Source organism: Struthio camelus, chromosome 2 (genome assembly GCF_040807025.1).
Source record: "Struthio camelus isolate bStrCam1 chromosome 2, bStrCam1.hap1, whole genome shotgun sequence".
In the NCBI taxonomy this organism is placed as follows: domain Eukaryota; kingdom Metazoa; phylum Chordata; class Aves; order Struthioniformes; family Struthionidae; genus Struthio; species Struthio camelus.
In genome coordinates, this window is record NC_090943.1 from 146,766,587 (window position 1) to 146,786,758 (window position 20,172).

General features: G+C 36.3%; 1 protein-coding gene across 4 annotated transcripts in view; it reads right to left on the bottom strand.

Annotated features, from left to right (window-relative positions):
* Nucleotides 1-20,172, bottom strand: part of VPS13B (vacuolar protein sorting 13 homolog B) — a 484,859-nt gene that overhangs the window by 147,277 nt on the left and 317,410 nt on the right. For all 4 annotated transcript variants that reach the window (XM_068932943.1, XM_068932945.1, XM_068932942.1 and 1 more), the window contains exons 32-33: nt 11,776-11,902; nt 9,959-10,102 (exon numbers count right to left, since the gene is read on the bottom strand). In XM_068932943.1, coding sequence (XP_068789044.1) covers nt 9,959-10,102; nt 11,776-11,902 — 271 coding nt within the window. The remainder of the gene's footprint in view (nt 1-9,958; nt 10,103-11,775; nt 11,903-20,172) is intronic.

Sequence of the window (20,172 nt, forward strand, 5' to 3'; positions counted from 1 at the left end):
TGGAGACACGTATAGTTCTCTACAAAACATTATATATATTAGCTGAACAACAAGGATGAATGGGCATTTATGTAAAATTTATATAAGAAAATCACCTCCATTTGCAACATGTGAGACACGTGTAATATCCATGGAGCTAATGCAAAACATCAAAAGAAGCATGTTTATCTTCCAGTCATTGGTGTCCCGTAGGTCATACCTCTTCATGGTACTATACTATTATTTTGATATAATGTGGTTAGCCACCTGCTTTCAATCTGCTTAAATCCAGTCCCCTGAAAAGCTACTTTCCATCTCCTTCCTAGGTATATCCTCATTTACACATGAAAAAGGGCAAATGAAACATTAATTAGACATTAACTGTGACAAATTCAACTGAGAATATAAAGGACAGTAAATTGGGGAGTATCATTATCCTGTCACTGAGTTGCCAATTTTTTTCTGAAAGATCATAAGCTTGCTTACATAAAGGATACTTCAGGTTTTTACTTTAAAGAGAAAGAACAAATAAGCTCTTCAACTCCTGTTGCACCAGCCATTAAAAGGTTGTTTTCTGTGCGACCATACAGAATAAATATTTAAGATATTTAAATATATGGAAAAACTCTCTGGGCATGAGCACCATTCAGGTGCAATAGAGAGAAGCAGCTTTCAAAAATTTGCTGGTAATCTGAAGTTCATACATAGTTGAGGCCTCAGCTATTTATTATGTATTTAATAAGTAAATACATCAGCAGTAGGCTCCTCTCTCATTAGTAATTCTATGCTCTTAGACTACCACTGAGAGGGTGGTAATTATCTATTCATAATCTCTCACTGCTTTGCTCAGCATAAAATAGATTTGATAAAGCACAAGATCCAAATCCAAGTTTCTAAACTACAGTGAAAACGTTACAAAGTTTGTCATCAGTGACAGAACAATGACCAAAAAACTATAAAAAATCTGAAAATTCAGCAACAAGAAACAAGAATGGCTATATCACTGCTAAGCAGATTAATTTCAGAAGTGAGAGGGAAAAAGGAGGAACACCCATATTCTTAGCCGACTGATCCGAACTTTAAATGAAAATGCTGGGGTTAAATTTAAGTCCTACAACTGTTCCTTCTAACCATTTTTCAATAGCAATTTAAGAGACAAAGATGGATGAAAAATCAGAACCACAAGTAAGTATGTCTCTGATTTCAAACCAACCCCATTTTTCAATAGATTTTCTCATCAAATTTTAAAGACTGTAAATAAGGAGTATGTTGTAAGACTGGGGCTTTGGAAAATTAAGAAAAAAGTTTGTTCTGCAGATAAAAGATTCCACTGTTGATAAGCAATGTGCTAGTTGAGAGCAAGAGCTCAATTCAGTGTGTCTAGTCAACTAAGTCACCATGGGATAAGGAAGGTCCTCACCTCAATAAATAAAATTGATCAAAAAATAATAAAACCAAGAGTAAGAGTTTATGGCCACTTTCATGGTTGGTGGTTATCGGTATGCTCTCATAGGGATCCATGCTGGGCCCAATTCCATTCAACATATTCATAAATAGAAGAAGGAATGAACAGCAAGGTGAGAACGTTTGTCAAGTATATTAACTTACTCAGGGTAATAAAGATAAAGCCAGCTGTGAAGAACTGAAGACCCTAGAATGCTGAATAAAATGGTGGATTAAACACAAGGTAGGGAAATACACGCTGAAGCAAACGGGAAAAAAAACATATAAAAAGAATATAAAAATCTGGCCTCCAAATTAAGTATTGCCACCTAAAAAACAACTTCTTGTCTTTACTACATTGAGTCTTATGAAAGAGTCAGGTTAAAGTTCAGTAGCAGATGAAAAAAACAATTATTTTATTAAGAATTATAGGAAAAGGAGATGGAACAAAAGGGAGAACATTGCTGTGACATCATATAAATCCACATGTGCCCGTCTGCATCTTGAATACTAGGTGCAATTCTGGTCTGTACCATGATCTTCTCCCTCCTTCTCAAAAAGTGACAGTGTAAAACTGGTAAAGAGTCAGAATAGTTTAACAAAAAGTGACTAACGCCATGGAGCAGTTTATAGGAAACAATGCTAGCTAAACAAATTTGGTTTCTTCAACCTGGGAGAAAAAGGCTGAAAGCAAGATACGATCCAAGTACATATGATAAAACAGCACAGAGAAGATGAGTAGGAAATGATTGCTTGTTTCTTCTAAGATAAGAAATTGATGCAAGATAAGTAAAAAGAAAACAAAATAAATGGGTCTTCCCACAACACAGAGTTAGGCTGGAGACCTCCTTTCAGCAGGTTATTGTGGATGATGAAAGTTTAGATGCATTCAAAAAGTAACTAGACAAAGACTATTAAACACATAGACATCACCACTGTCTCAGCAAGCTCCTGAGCTGAATATTTTTGGGAGAATATTCTAGGGAAGTATAATTAATGCATCTGTTTTTATATGCTTTCCAAGATGGGTGCTATTCGCTAATGTCCAAGATAACGTAGGGCTAAATGAATCTCAGTTTAACCCATTACGGCCATTGCAATATCATGTGCCTCACATACCAATTACATTCATTTACTGATGTCAAACATATTTACCCAGTGATGAGCTTGAAAGCTTCATATCAGCTCCGATCTTAACTGCATGTGCTAGTTTCAAACAGTATTGATGTGTCTGATGCAGGAAGAAACTGTAAAAATTTAGCGTACTTACAAAAACAAAAAGATCAAGTTTGAGAATTATAATCATCCTTTCTAGATTAAAAAGAATAAAATCAGTGAATAACATGGTACCAAAAGAATAAGTATGCTATTTCTTCCAAAAGATAATCCAGAAGAAAAAGATAACAAACCTTGCAAAAAAGGAGATCTGCCACTGAAATTATTAAGCACCAAAAAAATACTTCAGATGTGATTCTTCACCATACTTGTTAAGCTCAGAAAAAAATGCAGAATCTATACAGCAACAAATACTCTGAGGAATTTTTCTTCCTGTTTAGGAAATGGAACAAATCTTGAAATAATTTCAGAAAACACAAAACCGCATTTATCCTTCCTTTTTTTTTTTTTTTTAACCTATTTTCTACAATAGAACAAAGGTATGTCGTGAAGAGACTGGAGAACTTCACATGGGTATCAAGACTGTGACAAGACTACTGAAAGTTAAGAAACTTACATATGGACTTACGAAAGAAATAGGACTGTAGGAGACCAAGAAGAAAGAATGGAGTAAGGAGACTGGGAGAAGAAAAGAATGTTTTATGACTTAAGTTTCTTTTTTTTTTTCCTGTGGGATACTAAGCAGAATACATACATAGATCAAAGAGCACTCCCATCTTTGACTTCCTTAATGATGTGGTTCATCCCTGCCCCCCTTAAAATATGTTTTTTATTTTGTTAAAAAGTACAAATATTTAACTTGCTTGAAAACACTGGTTTCAAAAAATAGACATGTGTTATTCTTTATGTATGGCAGTTTTAAAGTAGGCTTAATATGATGATTACTTGATATTCATGAATAACAAAACTAATTACTGTTGCTAAGTCCACATGCCCCATGCAGTCTTAATATGCTGAAGATCCCCTTTATCCATTAAAAAAAGATTTAAATGCTTAATGATTTTTAAGCTTCAGAGAATGGAAGTCACTAACTTTTGCTTTTTTAACTAAGTATGGCTTATTTTTTGAACTCCAGGGCAGATGAATGGAATTTACTGAACTCAGAATCACAGGAACTAGAAATTGATAAGGATTGTTATGAGCAATTACAGATTGTAACATTAGAACTAAACCAACTAGACAAAAAAACGATGAGATGACCCTAACTGTGTTCATCTTTTTGTTATGTCCCTTGGCAAAGCATTTTATGCCAAAGGAGAACTTTTCCTCAACATTTAATCTTGAGTAACCTGTTTTCTTTCATTTAATTACGTAACTCCTTCTATAGCTCTATAATTCCTTCTACAACCCTCGATGATTCTGCTTCTGTCTTGATGTTTACACTTCTCAAATATTTGTGGATACACAGCTTCAAAACTCTCAGCCAAGCTGTATGCATTTGACTCTTAAGTTTTTTTTTCCTTATTTTTTTCATATCAGTACCAGAATCTAGAATATTTTTGTTGTTTATCTGTGAAATTTTGGCTAGCTTCAAAGGAGTGCTTGTTGGACGAGGTGTCATCAGCCCACATAGCTGGAAAATTGTGAGTACTCACCTTGCTGAATAAAGAAACATCAGAGAGGCCTCTAGAGAGAGTGCTAGAGAAGAGTAAAATAAGAGACAAGCTTTATGTATTCACAGTTTTTACTCAGACATTTATGTCAGGCAGTGGAAACTAGTGTAACTAGCTTCTGACTGACATGTTTAGCTTGACAAAACATTTGCAAAGCATATGTATATCACCTGATTACCTCCTATGATAAAATGACTAGATCTATGGACAAGGGCAGAGGACTGGATGTCATTTGCCTCAACTTTAGCAAGGCTTTTGACACTATTTCTAACAATATTCTTGTATCCAAGCTAGAATGTTTCAGACTGAGTGACTGTAGTCCACTTGTCATACAAGTACTGTAGGGGTCTACCTTGGAGCTTGTCCTGTTTAACATCTTCATCAATGACCTAGAAGAGGCGACGGATTGCTTGCTCACAAAGTTTGTAGATGACACCAAATTGTGGGAAACAGTCAATACATTCAGAAGCAGAGATGCCATCAAGAGAGACCTAGACAGGATGGAGAAATGAGCCAACAGGAACCTTAGGAAGTTCAGCAAGGAATAGGCTGCCCAAAGGGGTTATGGAATATCTATCTTTGGAGGAGTTCAAGACACAGCCGGAGAAGTCCCTGGGCAACCTGATCTAATTAGGCCTTCTCTGAGCAGGGGTTGGACTTTATGTAAACTCTGAAGGTCTTTTTCTGTGATTCTATCCTACCTTAAACTTTCTGTGCCAAAAGCAAATAAATGTTACCAATGAAATGTGTGCATAACTATACACATGTAGACAATTGTGTTTGAACAGGCACTAAAAGGAAATAAATACAAAGAGGGGGCAATGAATCACTCCTCCTGAAAACTTTTCCTTTAAACAAGAAGAGCTTACGTACTAGAAACGGCTTCCTGAAAATAGGTCAAACACCACATCTTTAAATGTGGTTAAGCAGCTTATCCACAAGAAAGATGCACAATCTAGACTATTATCTTCATCAGTAACTATGGGAGTGCCTAAAAGAAGGAAAAGCAAAGACAGTCACTGCGTTAAATCATTATCATACAAAATTCCATTCATAATCTGAGTTCCATCCTAAATTTCTTTGTCTTCCCACCCTGGTGCTCAGAAGTCCCTCCAGACTTTACATTCCTCTAAACCTTTTCACCAAGTCTGAACGATGATTCTTCTATATACTGTATATACTTCTTTATACAGTATATACTTCTATATACTGTTCTATATACTGTATTTCTTTTTCTTCAAAGAAGAATGCATGGAACACAATGTGTCCTAGCTAGTGACACAGAGCTTTCAGTCTGCTGGACACCTTAGGAAACAAGAATTTTTTGCAACTTTCAGTGGTCCATGGTCAGATCTGGAAAAATCCAAATACGTTTCTAGGAGGACTTTCAATATTTCAGCAGCATCAATGCGCACAAAAAAGTTAATTCCTAACCACTCAGACTCAGGGTGTGTCTCTCAGTCTTCCCATTATTTTAGCAGAAGAAAGAATAATCAATAAAAATTTCTGATTTCTTTTATAGTCAGTTATCTCAAGAAATTCAGGACATTCCTTTTTCCCTTTTCTATTCAAAGAATACCTGAGTGCACAGGTTGTACTTACTTTTGTTTGCTGTGCAGTTACTCATGTATCCATGAGCCCCTGAAGAGAAGCACTGTATGTGCATAGGTTCTGAATACCCTTGAAAGCAACTGAACATGTACTTAATGCAAATAGTTTAGCGGTGTAAATTAAAGTGCGAATACCAAAATAACGTTATTCAAAAACGCATCATAATGTCTCTTCTACACTCAAAATTTTCTATTCCTTTAAACTCCCCCAGATCACTGCCATACTATCTTGTGATGGGTTTGGAACACAGGTTTCGTGCATTCTGATTTGGAACTGCAAACTAGGAGAGATCCTTCTTGGTTTCTCTATTTTGTTTTTTTTACCTTTCTATGGGGAATACAGTTTCTTCTTGTGTTGGTTCTTACTCTTCTATTGAGCATGCTTCAGCATTTAATAAAAATACTGGGGAAAATCCTCAAGTACTACAAGGGTCAAAGTGGCTTCAAGAACTCTAAGTCTGCAAAGAAAATCGGCACTGTGGAAAAAAACACCCATAAAGCTATTTTCTATGAATCATTTTGCTACATAAGGCTGTGCTGAATGCAAATGCAACAGGAACACAGCAGCAGATCCACAGCAGAGGTTCTGTATACCACTCTAACCTACATGACAGTCTAGTTAATCTGAAATAATTTAGCAAAGCCTTCAGAGAATGGATAATTTCAGCTCAATTTTTCTGTTAAAATATCCAAAGCAAATTGGTTATGTACAAGTCTATGGGGTCTGAAAGGACTCATCCAAAGGTACTTGGGGAGCTGGCTAATGCCACTGCAGCGATGCTCTCTATCATCCTTGAAAGGACTGGAGGAGGTCTTTGATGACTGGAAAACAGTAAATGTCATGCCTATCTTCAAAAAGAGCAAGGAGAAGGATCCAGGGAACTATCAGCTAGACAGCTTCCTTGTGCTCCCTGGGAAAAGGATGGAACGAATTTTCACAGAAGTCAGTTCCAGGCTCTGGAAAGTGTCTGGGAACAACAACAAATGCAGATTTATCAAAGGCAAATCATTCCTGACCAACCTGTTTGTCCTCTATGATGAGGTGACGTGTTCTGTAGGAAAAGCACCAGATGTCATTTGCTTTGACCTAAGCAAAGTTTTTGACGCAGTCTTCTATAGCATCCTTGTATCCAAACTGGTAAGTGTGAACTGAATGGGTACACTACAAAGTGGGTGAAAAACACACTGGACCGGCAAAATCAGACAGTAATGGTCAATGGCCCAAAGTCTAGCTGACCTCTGGTTACAAGTGACATTTCTCAAGGTTTGATGCCATTTGATGTCTTCAGTAATGGCCTTACCAATGGGACAGAATGTCCCCAAAGAAAGTTCACAAATGACAGCAAATTAGGGGGAGCGGTTGACACACTGAAGGGTAGGACTGCCATTCAGAGGGATATTGACAAAACTGAGGAATGGATTGACAGAAACCTCATGAAGGTCAAAGGTAAATGCAAACTCCTGTACCAGAGATGGAACAATCCCAAACATCAATACAGGAGAGAGGCCAACTGCTAGAGAGCAGCTTTGCAGAAAAGAACCCAGGAGTCCTGGTGGACAACAAGTTGATCAGGTCAGCTGTGTGCCTCTGTGGTGATGAAGGTTAACCACTTCGTGCGCAGCATTAACAACAGTGTAACCAGCAGATCAGAAGATGAGATTATTCCCTTTAATTAGGTACCTGGAAGACCACGCCTAGAGAATTGTTTCTAGCTTTGAGCTTCCTAGTAGAAGAATGAGATTGACGAACTCAAGTGAGCAGAGGACCATCAAGGGGGTTGGGGGCTAAAGCACAGAATATATGAAGAGAGGGTGACAGCGCTGAGTTCATTCAGCCTGGAGAAGAGAAGGCTAAGGATGGTGGTGGGAAACCAAACTGCAGTTTCCAGTTACCTAAAGCAGCACTATATTGAAGACGAAGTCGGACTTTTCTTGGAGATGCACAGTGAAATGTTCAGAAGCAATGGTTAAAAGTTGGATCAAGCAAAATTCTGAATGGATCTAAATTAAAAAAAAAAAAGTCAGAGTGAGGGTGGTTAAGTACTGGAGAATTGCCGAGAGGGGCAGTGGAACCCCCATCCTCAGAGATATTAAAAATTCAACTAGATGATGCCCTGAGAAGCCAGATCTAAATTTAACATTAGTCTTGCTTTGAGCAGAAGAATGGACTAGATGACCTCCAGAGGTCTCTTCCAAACTAAATTATTTTATGATACTTGCAATAAGTAATTAGCAAGGGTGACATATGTATAGCCATGTGCAGGCTCCAGACTTGAACAACTGAAATGGAAATAGCAGCATATAGTCAGTGTATTACATTTCTTTCTGTTGGCTAAAGAAGCAACATGAGGATTACAATAAATGTGTATCTATTAGAGGTGGGGTAGCTTCATATAAGCACAACAGATTGCAGAACATTGAAGAAAAAAATGAAAAAAAAGAACAACAAAATAATGGATTTTATATTTTAAGTACAGTGAATCAAGATATAGCTTTATAACTTATTAGAAAGAAGAAAAACACCAACATGAATAACATGAATCAGAAATATTCCCATAACTCATGACAGTATACCTCAGGAATGCGAGGGAGATATTAATGAAGAACAAATAGGTATCTCAGGCTATAGTCAAGAAAAAGCTTTCTGAAAGAATCTATTAAATTGCTCTAAAGTTTGTACAATCCACATTAGTGGTACAGTACTTCTGCACAGCACCAGCTCAAAATTAAAGTTCTGGGCATCCTTTCAACTCCTGTGATGCTATCCATTCCACTGACAATGGGAAAACAGTGCTCTGCAAATTATTTATTGAAGATATTCCCACATATATTTATTTATAATGCTCATATCCAAAAGAGGCCCTGTGTCTGCAAAGTATCCAAGGAAGAGAAATATACATTGCATTTCTTTACAACATCTTTCATGTTTCAACATGCTAATGAAACAATGACCTTTCTTTCCCCCTATTCTTGGGAAGGGATGAAGGAGAAGAGGATGGTGTGATGCCCAGATCAGCAGGATATAAACAAGCTTCAGGGTTCTGACAGGATGAGGAGGGAGGAACAGAAGTAGCCTTGGCTGCTCTAGAGCATTTCCCACCTCTACCCAGCCCCACAAGCATGTTGAATCTCTGTGCGTGCAGGCAAGGAAGAAGAAGTTTCTCCAGCTCTCCCATAAGATAAACTTTTGGAAAGGAAAAACTGACTGTGTTGCACTTTTTAACTCACTCCCTAACTCTTTTTATTATTTGTCAAGATTTCTCAATGGGTGCCATTCCAGTGGAACCTTTTCACATACTAATTTTAACTGTCTTTAAAAGATTCTGTCAGCCTGACTATATCCCCAGTTTAGAGGACAAGAAATAAATACATTTGGCTTAGGACAAAGCTCCCACTGTCTTTTCTTCCATTCTTTTTGCATCAGCCTAGAAGCTTAATAATTTAAACTTACAGTTCTGTCACAATTAGTAGCTGGTTTTCAATGTAAGCTGATGTATCCACTCTCAGAAACAAACAAGAATGACAAACCCAAGAGATGACTGTGGAATGCCACAGGACTCCAGAAAAAAAGAGAAATTAATAGTTCAAAAAATGAAATACCTTTCATGTGTACCATCATCACTCTTAATGAAGAAGTACAAGAGGATTCAGAAGTGGCCTGAATCCTAGTGATTTGACTGAAGACAGCCAATGTGAGTATTCATTACTAGGCACAGAAAACATTTTGTAGTTCATTGGCTTAAATGACATGTACAATATAGTGTATACAGATGTAAACTCATGAGAAGATGACCAAGCTTCAATAAAAGTTGAAATTAAATACCAAACAAACCCCAAAACCCACCTCAAAATTGATTTCCTTCTTACCTTTGTTATTATCATCAGGTAATTTTCCTCATGCGTAAGGTGTTGCAGAATCACCTCAGCCTATTACTGAATAGTATTTTTAGTAAAATAACACTTTTCCTATTGTTACAACAGCCTCAGAATGCATTTTCAATCTGACCAAACACCAAATAATAATACATACATTTAATTTACTTATATCATTGTCTATCACTGTATATGATGCAAACACTGATCAGAGCTACAGTGCTCTAAAGGAAAATTAACTGCAAACCAGGGAAAATAACCTACCTCAGTGGTGCTACTGGAAGGTTCCAGTCCAACCATATTGGCTTGTACTAGCTGTTGAAGAAGTTGTACTTGTGCCACATTGAGGAAGAAATCCAGATTTGTTGTCACATTTACCTCCAAAGAATGACCACACACTAAAATCTCCTGTGGATAAAATAAGGGAAAATGCTAGATGGCAGCTACTAGGCAAATAATCTTCAGCCTTTGTATAACCATATGTTGATTTTCTGCTCTAGGTAATGCCTCAAGATAGGTATACGATGTTAATTATGGCTTTTTAGGAGACAGTGGTGTATCAGACTTCTAAATGAGGATGTGGCTTATTCTTTGTTTGGCTTTCAACAGCATGTGTAACCATTAAGACAAATTTTGTAAGTAAAGCATTTCATGTGTGAGGTCTTGTTTCTGCCTCTTGGTAGTATCAAATAGTGGACTGTCAGATTTGGGTTTTTTATTTTCTTGGCAATGAGTACAAACCTCCTTCCCTTCCAAAAAAGGATGCACTTTTTTGGAACATAAACTCTACTTAATGAAATCATGTGCTGGAGCTCACTGATAACCAACTTAATTGATTTCTCTTTGCCTGTAAACCAATGTTAATACCTTGGCAAAGCTAGCTGGATAACCACTATTTTATTGGTATTATCTAGCACAAGAAAAGCTCTTGACCACTGTTGGCAAGCAGTAAAGAGATGAAAAACAGAACCAATACAGAAAGCTTGCTTAGTAAGTAGAAGTACTGCCCCTTCTCATGAAAACTATGTGCATAATGTTCAAGTTCTTGGTAATCTAAAGTAGACTTCTCCCTTCATCAGTGAATGTCATATAGGGAACAGATAACAAGAAGAATTTAGTAAAAACATTTTAACTCTTGAGCATTAGTATTAGTTCAAAGATTTTTTTACTGAATAATTTCCATGCACCCCAGCCACCCCTGAAGCTTTCTATTTATTTCTTACACTAAAAACTTTTCTATCTGCAGTTGCGATGGCCCTTTAAAGAAAACAAAGTTGTTAAATGTTCTTTATATTCTTATTAGCTACTATTTTCCAACAATATGCACCTATTGCAGAAGGTATAAATATCCTTTTCATCCCTGTCTCAGTTTAGCTTATTCAAGGAAGTAGCTGTTATGAGAAATAATTCCTGGGAGCTTACAAAAGCTGACTAGCACCTCCCCTATATAACATGTTTTAAGTTTCCATCTATGAAATAACGCCAAAAAGTGAGCCAGTCTTTTGTGTGTTACAAGCTTGACATACTAACCATTAACAAGCTCATTCACAAACCCCTAAAAATGACTGTTAAATATGCAATACCTTGAAGTACCCACATTGCTGGTTGAGGAGTGGATGCTTTGTGGAAATCTGTGGGCTTTAAAAATCTGGCTAAAAGAATGCAACTTAACTTGCGTCTTATAGGTAGCATGTAGGTCACGTTTTCAGGTTTGTTTATGAGAAGTTTGTGAAAACAATGTTTTGTAACCTCCTATTATAGTATCTCTTCTCAACCTGTCCATTATAAAACCTTCTAAAATATTGCTGGAAATCATTAAAGGAGTCCCATTTTCTGGATTGCAAACAGGCTTATCTACCTCTGCACAGGCTGCCTTTAATATCAAGTGCTATACATGAATTTTCTCTGGCAGAGAAAGCACATTTCAGGTACTAATTAAGATATATATATTTTTGATAGTTGATGATTTCAGTATTTGAAAGCTTCACCACACCTGAGCACTTAAAATGGTGAAGCACTAAGATATTATGATTATCCATAAATTAAAAGTTCTGCTATTTCTGTTCACATTTTGTACTAACCTCTGGGTGCAAATTTTCTGGAGCATCAATTTTTGTGAAAATAATTGCAGGAGCTGCAGTTATTCGAACAGTGAAATCTGTTAAAATTGGAGTTAAAATTGCTCTCCTTTCCTGATGCCGCCTTATGCTAGAAAAAAGAAAAAAAAAGATAGGATTAAATCACACTATAAATTGTTCAGGGATCAAAATTTCCCACTTTCTTCCATACATACAACACACAGCACAGTAGGGCTTTAATACCAGTTTGGCTTTTTGGTTGCTACCTCAATAAAAATTAAGTATCATTATAAATTACATCAGTTCCAACACCGAAGGCAGAATATCCCTTTATTTCATGAATAAAATATGTCTAAATATTTGACTCTTCAAGTTATACCCACTTAGATAGTAGCAATTTCATTGTTTTTCTGTTGTTTAACTGAACTATACAAAATCATGTGAAGAAAGATATAAGCTTTATAAGAAGAATTTTTCAAATGTGCTAGTGGATGCCCTTTATTTTACAAATTAGCTCTCCTACACAATATTTGAATTTGTGCATTAAAACCCTGTGGGGAAAAAATTATAATTACTGCTCACAATAACATAACTAACACAAAATCAAAGATATGAAAAATTTAACTAGCTAATCCTACATAACTCTAGCAATCACACATCAAATTTTTAACAACTGTTGTTCAAAGATGTTAAAACTATCCTAAAACGGAGAGCTGTCAGCTTTCTTCCACTGTTTCTGTCACTGTTTTTTTAGTTGGTACCTTTCATCTAAATATCAACATTTGCTTGCCAAGAACATTTGTGACATTAAACTTGATAATTACATTTGTTTCTCAGCTGTGTGGGTTTTTTTTTTTTTTCTCTTTAACCAAATACTAAGCCTAGAGGCACAACCCTGTTAGGTATGGACCACTAATAGCTTATGACAATACATTCCAACTAGCCAGGATCTTGTAGGTCAGGTCAAATAAACTACTGCCACAGAATCCCAACTGAGACCTTCCGATCAAGAAAAAAAGAAAAATGTAATGAAATCAAGATGGTTGATGGCCAACTGTATCCCCAAAAGAGGATACAGTTCAAACTTCGGGGAGACCCCTTCCTTCAAGAGAGATTTTCGATAATTCTAATTCTATCTACCTAATTCTATCAGTCATCATTGATAGTTATGCTAAATTCCTGCGATCCACCGTAGAGAACTCTAAAAGCCATCAAAAAGTTATAGCTCCTAGGTAAGCTATAAGAAAGTATCAACTGTGAAACAACGTAAGTTAAAATTATACACAAATTATGCAACTATCTATCACAATATAAAAGGCTGAGCTACACTGCCAGGGGAAAAAAGAATGCATCTGTGTAGAATTATTGAGATGTATCTACATGACAGTTACCTAGGTACACATGTATTAGCTTTAATCTCACTATCTCCAGTGAGGCTCTGTAGATGTGAGCCAAACACAAGAGCAATGCAGTTAGACAATTAATCCTTGCCATCAGCTATGGTTATCCATGTTAATGTCATTAAATGACACGGTCAGATGCCTATCTATGCAGAAATTGCCTAATTGCATGCAGAGTAGGCGATTTAGTCTCTTGATTAAGAACAGGTATAGGTAACGCTGTCAGGTATAGGTAATAATTGTGTAATAGATTCAGTTGAAAAGTATACAATCTCACATGCTGATAGGCTATAGGTCAAGAGTTAGGCAGAAAAAAATTACATGAATAACATAATGTCTCCTGACTTTAACTCTGGCTTAGATACGCTTCTAGTAAGACCAGGATCCACAGATGAGAGTTTACTGCATAGACTGCTCTGGTACTGATGCCTCAAATCTTACTAATAATTAGCTTAAGTGTCTTCAAAAGATGTAGAAAGCATGGCAAACAATAAGGGAACAGATGTGAGTAGGCCTGAAGGCATTCAAGTTTATTTAGGAGAACTTTAGCTTTATACAGAAGTTAACTGGCATATGCTACAGAGCACAGAGCTAATATTTTACTGAGCACAGGTGTAATAAACTTTTGCTTCAAATGACCTTCACAATCACTGCCAAATAGCTTGTGTATGGTACTTAAGGGCAAATCAATCAGCGACTGTGAGAAAGTAACCATCTGACAGAGAAAGCTCTAATATTTTGGCCAGCTGTGGCTCTGCTGGTCTGCAATAGTGGTTTTTGAAGCAAGTTTAGTCTAATTAGATACCAAAATAGAAAGCAGATCAGCTATTGGTTAGCGTACTTCAACTGAGAAACTGGTCTTAGATTTTGCCAGTTCTGCAAATGCTTCTCTCCCTGCCATCACCTTAGTTTTAAATAAAAACCAGATGGCTTTCTTCCAGATTCCTATTTCCCCTTTACAGTAGGATGAGGAAAAAATGCCTTTGTTTTTGAGGAAAATGAAAGAGCTAACTAGTAGAACAATTCTATGAAAGAGCACACGTTCGTATGTTAGATAACTTCCACTTGAAGGGACTAAACGCTTCTAGGAAGCGTGATTTTAATATATGAAACAGAACTATAAAAACAAGTTATTTGATGCACACAAAACTGACAACTGGCTCTTTTTAATCATTGTTCAAATTATTTTTCAGCTCCTAAATATTTCCATTTCTTAATTTTTAAATATTATTTTAGAAGGTACCCAGCACATTGCCTTTCAAAGGACTTTTTGGTAGTTCAGATAAATTGCTTTTCTTTCCTTCTTTTTTTTTTTTAAGTCATCCTTATGTGGTATCCCTGTCCTACTGTACGTACTCGTTTCTGCATTTCTAGTTGGAGAATGAGAAGTTCAGCCAAATCAAGTATTAGCAAATAATTGTAAGTACAAACAGAAGGCAAACAGAGCACAGTAAATAATGAGGGGAGAGGATATGAGAAAGCACACAAAAGGAACAAAGAAACAAATTCCACTTTGAATTATTAAATCTTCCACACTGCACCTAAGTGCACCGTTAACTTAACACAGGTGTACGCCACATGAGCTTATGAAAAAACTTGATTGTGAAGAGCGTAATGATGGCTCTATGTCTGCAGCACATTCATTCCACGGTTCATTTATGCATCTGTTATATATTTGTCTTGAAAAAAAGGAAAAGCTAGTACTTTTAGAGATGTTAAAGCAGTTGATCATCTATACTTAAAAGTAAAGCACATCTGAAAAACCATATGCTAACGCAAAGCAACAAGGCAGCAAAACAGTTATGATGAGGCTTGTAGGTGCCTTTTACTCAGTGCTGAATTTGGGCTATATCTGAATGATAGCATGAACCCTGGTTACAGATCACTGAGCTACAGCGCTGGGTATTGTAAAAGCATAGGACCAAAATGTTCTCTGGCCTCCAAAAATATACTTTAACTATAGGAAAAAACAGACTGGCAGACAGGGAAGTAAAAGGAACAACTAACAGCACTGTAGGAAATGATAGCAGTACAGTGAAAGCTGTCCTAGGAGTTTTCGTATTAAAGCAAAATAGAAATGAATTTTTTGGAAGGCTTTGGAAGAAGACATTGCAATAACTTTGTGAATATTCACAGGAAATGCCTTTAAAACATGTAGGATAACCTGGGAGTGAGCAAGAAAGTGCTTTTTTTCAAAAATTAAATGCAGCAGCAGCCTGCGAACTGGCATGAGGAAGTTTGATGAACAGTGAATGTAGATGTATCAAAGAAAATGAAAAAAGCCACGTACAGGGAAAAGGACAGACACAGAAGCCTGAAGGAACTTAAAAGTGAAGGCATATCTGATGATTAATATGACAGAAAACGTGGGGAGAAGAGAGAGGAAAAAAAAACAGTGAACAGGATTTTGTAATCAAAGCAACAGTGTTTGATCACATCAAATCAAACCATCAGCATTTGATTGCATCCACTAAGAAGCATTTTCAATTTATATGAGGAGAAAAGATTTCCAAAGAGATAATGTTGCACTAATGAAGGAGGTGTGATAATGTGAGATTGGACAAGCCATTCAAATACACATAAAGGACTATAAGTTGGCCTTCTTATGTGGAAAAAACAGTCCAAATAAACAAACAAAAAAACTTGGCCAGTAAGAGCTGAACATAACCTAGGTGTGAAACTTTCAAAATGTTTGCCTTAATCTTAATTATAAAATTTTTGTTTACTGAATCTGGAGTTTAAGTCTTTCTATACTTAAATAAAATATAGGTCAGAAAGAAACTCATATACATTCAATACATGGATGACACCCAAGAGCTCATGTATGCCACATAACTTTAATATCTCCAGAGAGATGAATCCTCGCTTGGGATGCTATGACTTGATCATCAAAAATCAAGTATTAGCATAGACCACCCCACATAATCATATACTGTTTTCTAGTAGCGTGAAGCATGCAAAACCACAGATGTTATGTTAGTTAACCTGGTAACTTAGGACTTCTGAACGACTTCTCTCTAGTAGGCTTCCTATATAGCTGTGTAAACCAATTAAGCCCTGATCCACAAATGTACTGGGACATGTAACTGCTAATGACATCTGGAGAAACTAGCTTCATTTTGCCTCAGTTCCCCATCTTACAATAGGCAGAACAGTTCACATCCTTTCACCTTACGGAGGTTTTGCAAACATATATCGTGGAAAAGTGAAGTAGCATAATGCCATTTTGAGAACTATCTAATGACCAAAATTGAAACAATGAACAAAAGTACACCATCTGGCCATGCAAAATGACTACTGCTCAACAATTATGCCTCCGTAAAATTAATTTTCATCTTATTAACAATGCTATGCAACACTTCTTTGCTGTGGATTAATAAAGAAAACAACTTACTTCCAGTTTATTGGAGTAAGAATTTGTACAGTATGAACACAGGCATGACTTTGGGTACCATAAACACAACAACTGAAATACAGGACTGAATGCAAATTTATTTTATTTTATTCTAAAACATTCACAGGGAAAGCCCCTATTGCCCTACACAGGTATTCACACTGATCACGGCTCTTTTTTTTTTTTTTCCTAGTGTTCTTTATTAGAATTTGGCAAGCTGTACTTCAACTGTTCAAAAAAGCATGAAAATTAAAACTGTTCAACGAAAAGTCTGCAGGAAACCTTTTGGAGGATCCTTGCAAAGCAAGAGTGGTATTTTGTTCAGTTTCGTACAACAGATCATTGGCTCCCTGACATACTCAATGAGAGTCGCGGAGAGCTGTTCCAGATGGTGGTATGCCAAGGACAAAACTGTAATGCAGTATATTGCCACACGCGATTCATTACCACACAGAGGAGTAATGCTTTCAACCTCAATTTTTTTTTTTTTTAAACAGTTTACTCAGGCTGCAGGAAGCAGCAGTTGCTGCTGGGAGCTGCAGAAGGATTGCACAGGGATGGGGGCGAGGCCTCAAGAGAGGATATATTTCTTTATGTCCTTCAGGGCTGTTGTTTTTTCCATTGAGAGGCGGGAGAGGGAGGAGGTGATCTGCAGGCTGAAAAAGCAGTTTTCAATCAAGAAAACTTCTTTTAGTTAAGTACTCCCAGTTCCCCACATGCTGTTTGGTAAAGGGTATAAATGTAGACAGGTTTCATTTGTACATAACCTTGTTAGAACTGTCTGACTGTTTCCAGTTTTATATTTATATATTACACCATTAGGGAGCTTTTTATAACTTCTACAGTGAAGAATAAACATTTCATAATAGGAAGAGTTATGATCGCTGATCCTCAGTACAGTACAGTATTTGGACAGTTATTTGTGAGAGAGGGCACCTACCCTACCGTAGCGCTCCAGCTCCCTCATCCTTTTTCGAGTGACCTCCAGCGGCACAGGAGGTATTACACTAGCACTCCAGAATAGCCACTAGTGAAGAATTCTGCACTAAACAGCTTGAAATGTTCAACATGGTTAGTCTCAAAGAATGATTTTTTTCCCCAAGTTAAGATGTAACAGTCAAAAAAAAAAAAAAAGTTATCATGAGACATTAAATACCATTAAACTCAAGAAAAAGTGGTGGGACATTTCAAAGGATCTTACTTTCTGTGTAAACATTACAGCGTTTGAATTATAAATTACGTCAAAAGCTCGCAAATGTTTGTTTGTATTATATCCATACTTTTTATATTTAGAATGATTTGGGTTTGATTCAAATTTTTAAAACAAGAACAGATTTCAGCCCAAAAGACTAAATTACAATATAATCTACTTTAGAATTTTTACAATTATTTATTACATAAAAAATATTTGCAGTAATAATTTTAGAAATGGGAATGGAAAATGAAAGGCTGGCATCTTTGCCGAAGTCCTCTGTAAAGTAATTCTGTGTGAAATATGCAGATATAGATCGGATTATAAACTGCGTCACACATCAACTAAGCATTAAAAGAAAGAACTCAGTAAAAGAGACAGAAATGGATCTGAAAAAAGAATCTTATAACCCAGTTAACCTAATAAACCATAACACTGGGTCTAAATGGTAAGTAAAAACAAATAGAGGTTTATTCAAACCAAACAATGAAACCAACCCTAAAATAACTCAATAAAAATCATTCATTATGTTCCAGGTTAAACATAGCAGTGAAACTTAAAAGAATTAAAAAAGAAAACAGTATCACAAGTAGGTCAAAGAATAAAGCTTCTATGGTAGTTTCAGTAAATCTTAAGATAAATTTCACCCTGAAAACACTAAGCACCATGTAAAACACTATGCAGCCACCCTCTTGGAGCACGCTGGAAGCACTGCAGCGGATGGCAGGCAGCAGTACAGGTTCTTGCAGTTCTCAGCACACCACCTCCACAGGTCGTAAAATAACCCAGATGCAGCAAAACTGACTGCCAACTAAAAAGCAAAAATGCGAACATCCTGAAAACGAACTGTATTAAATGTATAAAATTTTAAGCCAAACTGACAAGAAAACACTTACGCCAGCTTTGTCCTTAAACAAATTCCATCTGGAATTAAAATATATTATGGCATAGCACTAATATATTTAGTTACCCTGATCTAAATTAAAGAGCTAGTAGAATATTCACTCAAAAGCAATTTCAAAACAAATGCACTTATTTGTCAAATATATTCTAACAAAAATTTATATGGGAACTCTGCGGGGAAAAAAATAAGAATGTCTAAGCATTTATAAAAAAAAAAGAAAAAACAAAACTCAGATCTCTTGTAACAGCTGCTTCCCTTATTCTTATCTTAATAGCTTTTCAGGAATCCCACCAAATTTCTTATCAAAATCTATAACCATAAAGCTCAGCCCAAAGCCTGCTGACAACACTGATTCCAGTCGTCAAAGGGAAGGGAAACAAAAGCCAATTCCTCAGTGGCTGGTTTTGTAATGTTAGCTTAACTTGCAAATTGGCCAAAACTCCTTTGGAGATTAATGTTATTTTATCTTTCAAGAAGTGCCAGTGGCCCTACATTGTTACGCAAGAAAGAACTTCAAGGGCAACCTGCCCAACATCTAGACCCAACTAGAAGGTCACACACATTTTTTTCAGGAGTAAGAAAAATCCTTCATGGAACTGCATTAGTAAATAAATAACTAGAAAATAAATAAATAAAGCTCGATGATAGGAAAGAATCAGATGATCTTATAAACGAAGAACATATACTACCACTGAATTTAACTAAACTTTTACTGTACTCCAGCTACTCCTTCCTGCCTTATCATTACTTTGGTTAGATCTTTTGCGTTTCCTGCCCTTTATTTTTTCAATGATAACACGGAATTTATTCCTGATCACATACTTCTCCTGCATGCACTCCTCCAGAGTGAGTTTATTTGCTCCCCTGGTCATTCCTCAATTCATCACTTATGTCATCCTCATGTAACTTCTTTTGCTACAGCTTGCACTTTCAGGAAAATCTCTCAGATCCCTCTGGTCTCCCTTTTTTGAAAATTCAATCAGCAATAATTCAATTTTCATCTTTCTTCTTGTTCCTCCTGTTTTTGTATATAACGGCTAGGAACCCCTCCCATTATTCAGCTAGGAATCTTTATCTTGGGATCCATCAAATTGTGTATGCAATTCCTTATAGATTGGATAGTTTCTGCCTAAGTTAAATATGAAGGACTTTTAAATTGGAAAAAAAAAAAAAAAAAAGGGAGGAGCAAATAGGCTTCCCCTAGCAGACCTGATTCTAAATCCTCAAAATGAACTTTGTACGCTTGTTTGTGGGTATCAAATCTTATTCCTCAACAGTTTGAAAAAAGAACTCTTTGACTGCTGTACAATTGATAAAAACTAAGTTGTAGTTTTAAAGGACCTATATGAATTTTTAGAGTAGAAAAAAGCATCTAAAACAGGAATAAAAATTTCCCAAATTAATAAAAATGTTTATTACTACTGTTTCATAATTTAAAATTTTAAAATTTAAAATACAAAGCAAATGTATGTATACTTTTTCGTTAAACCCTGTTTAACCGGAGGGGTTT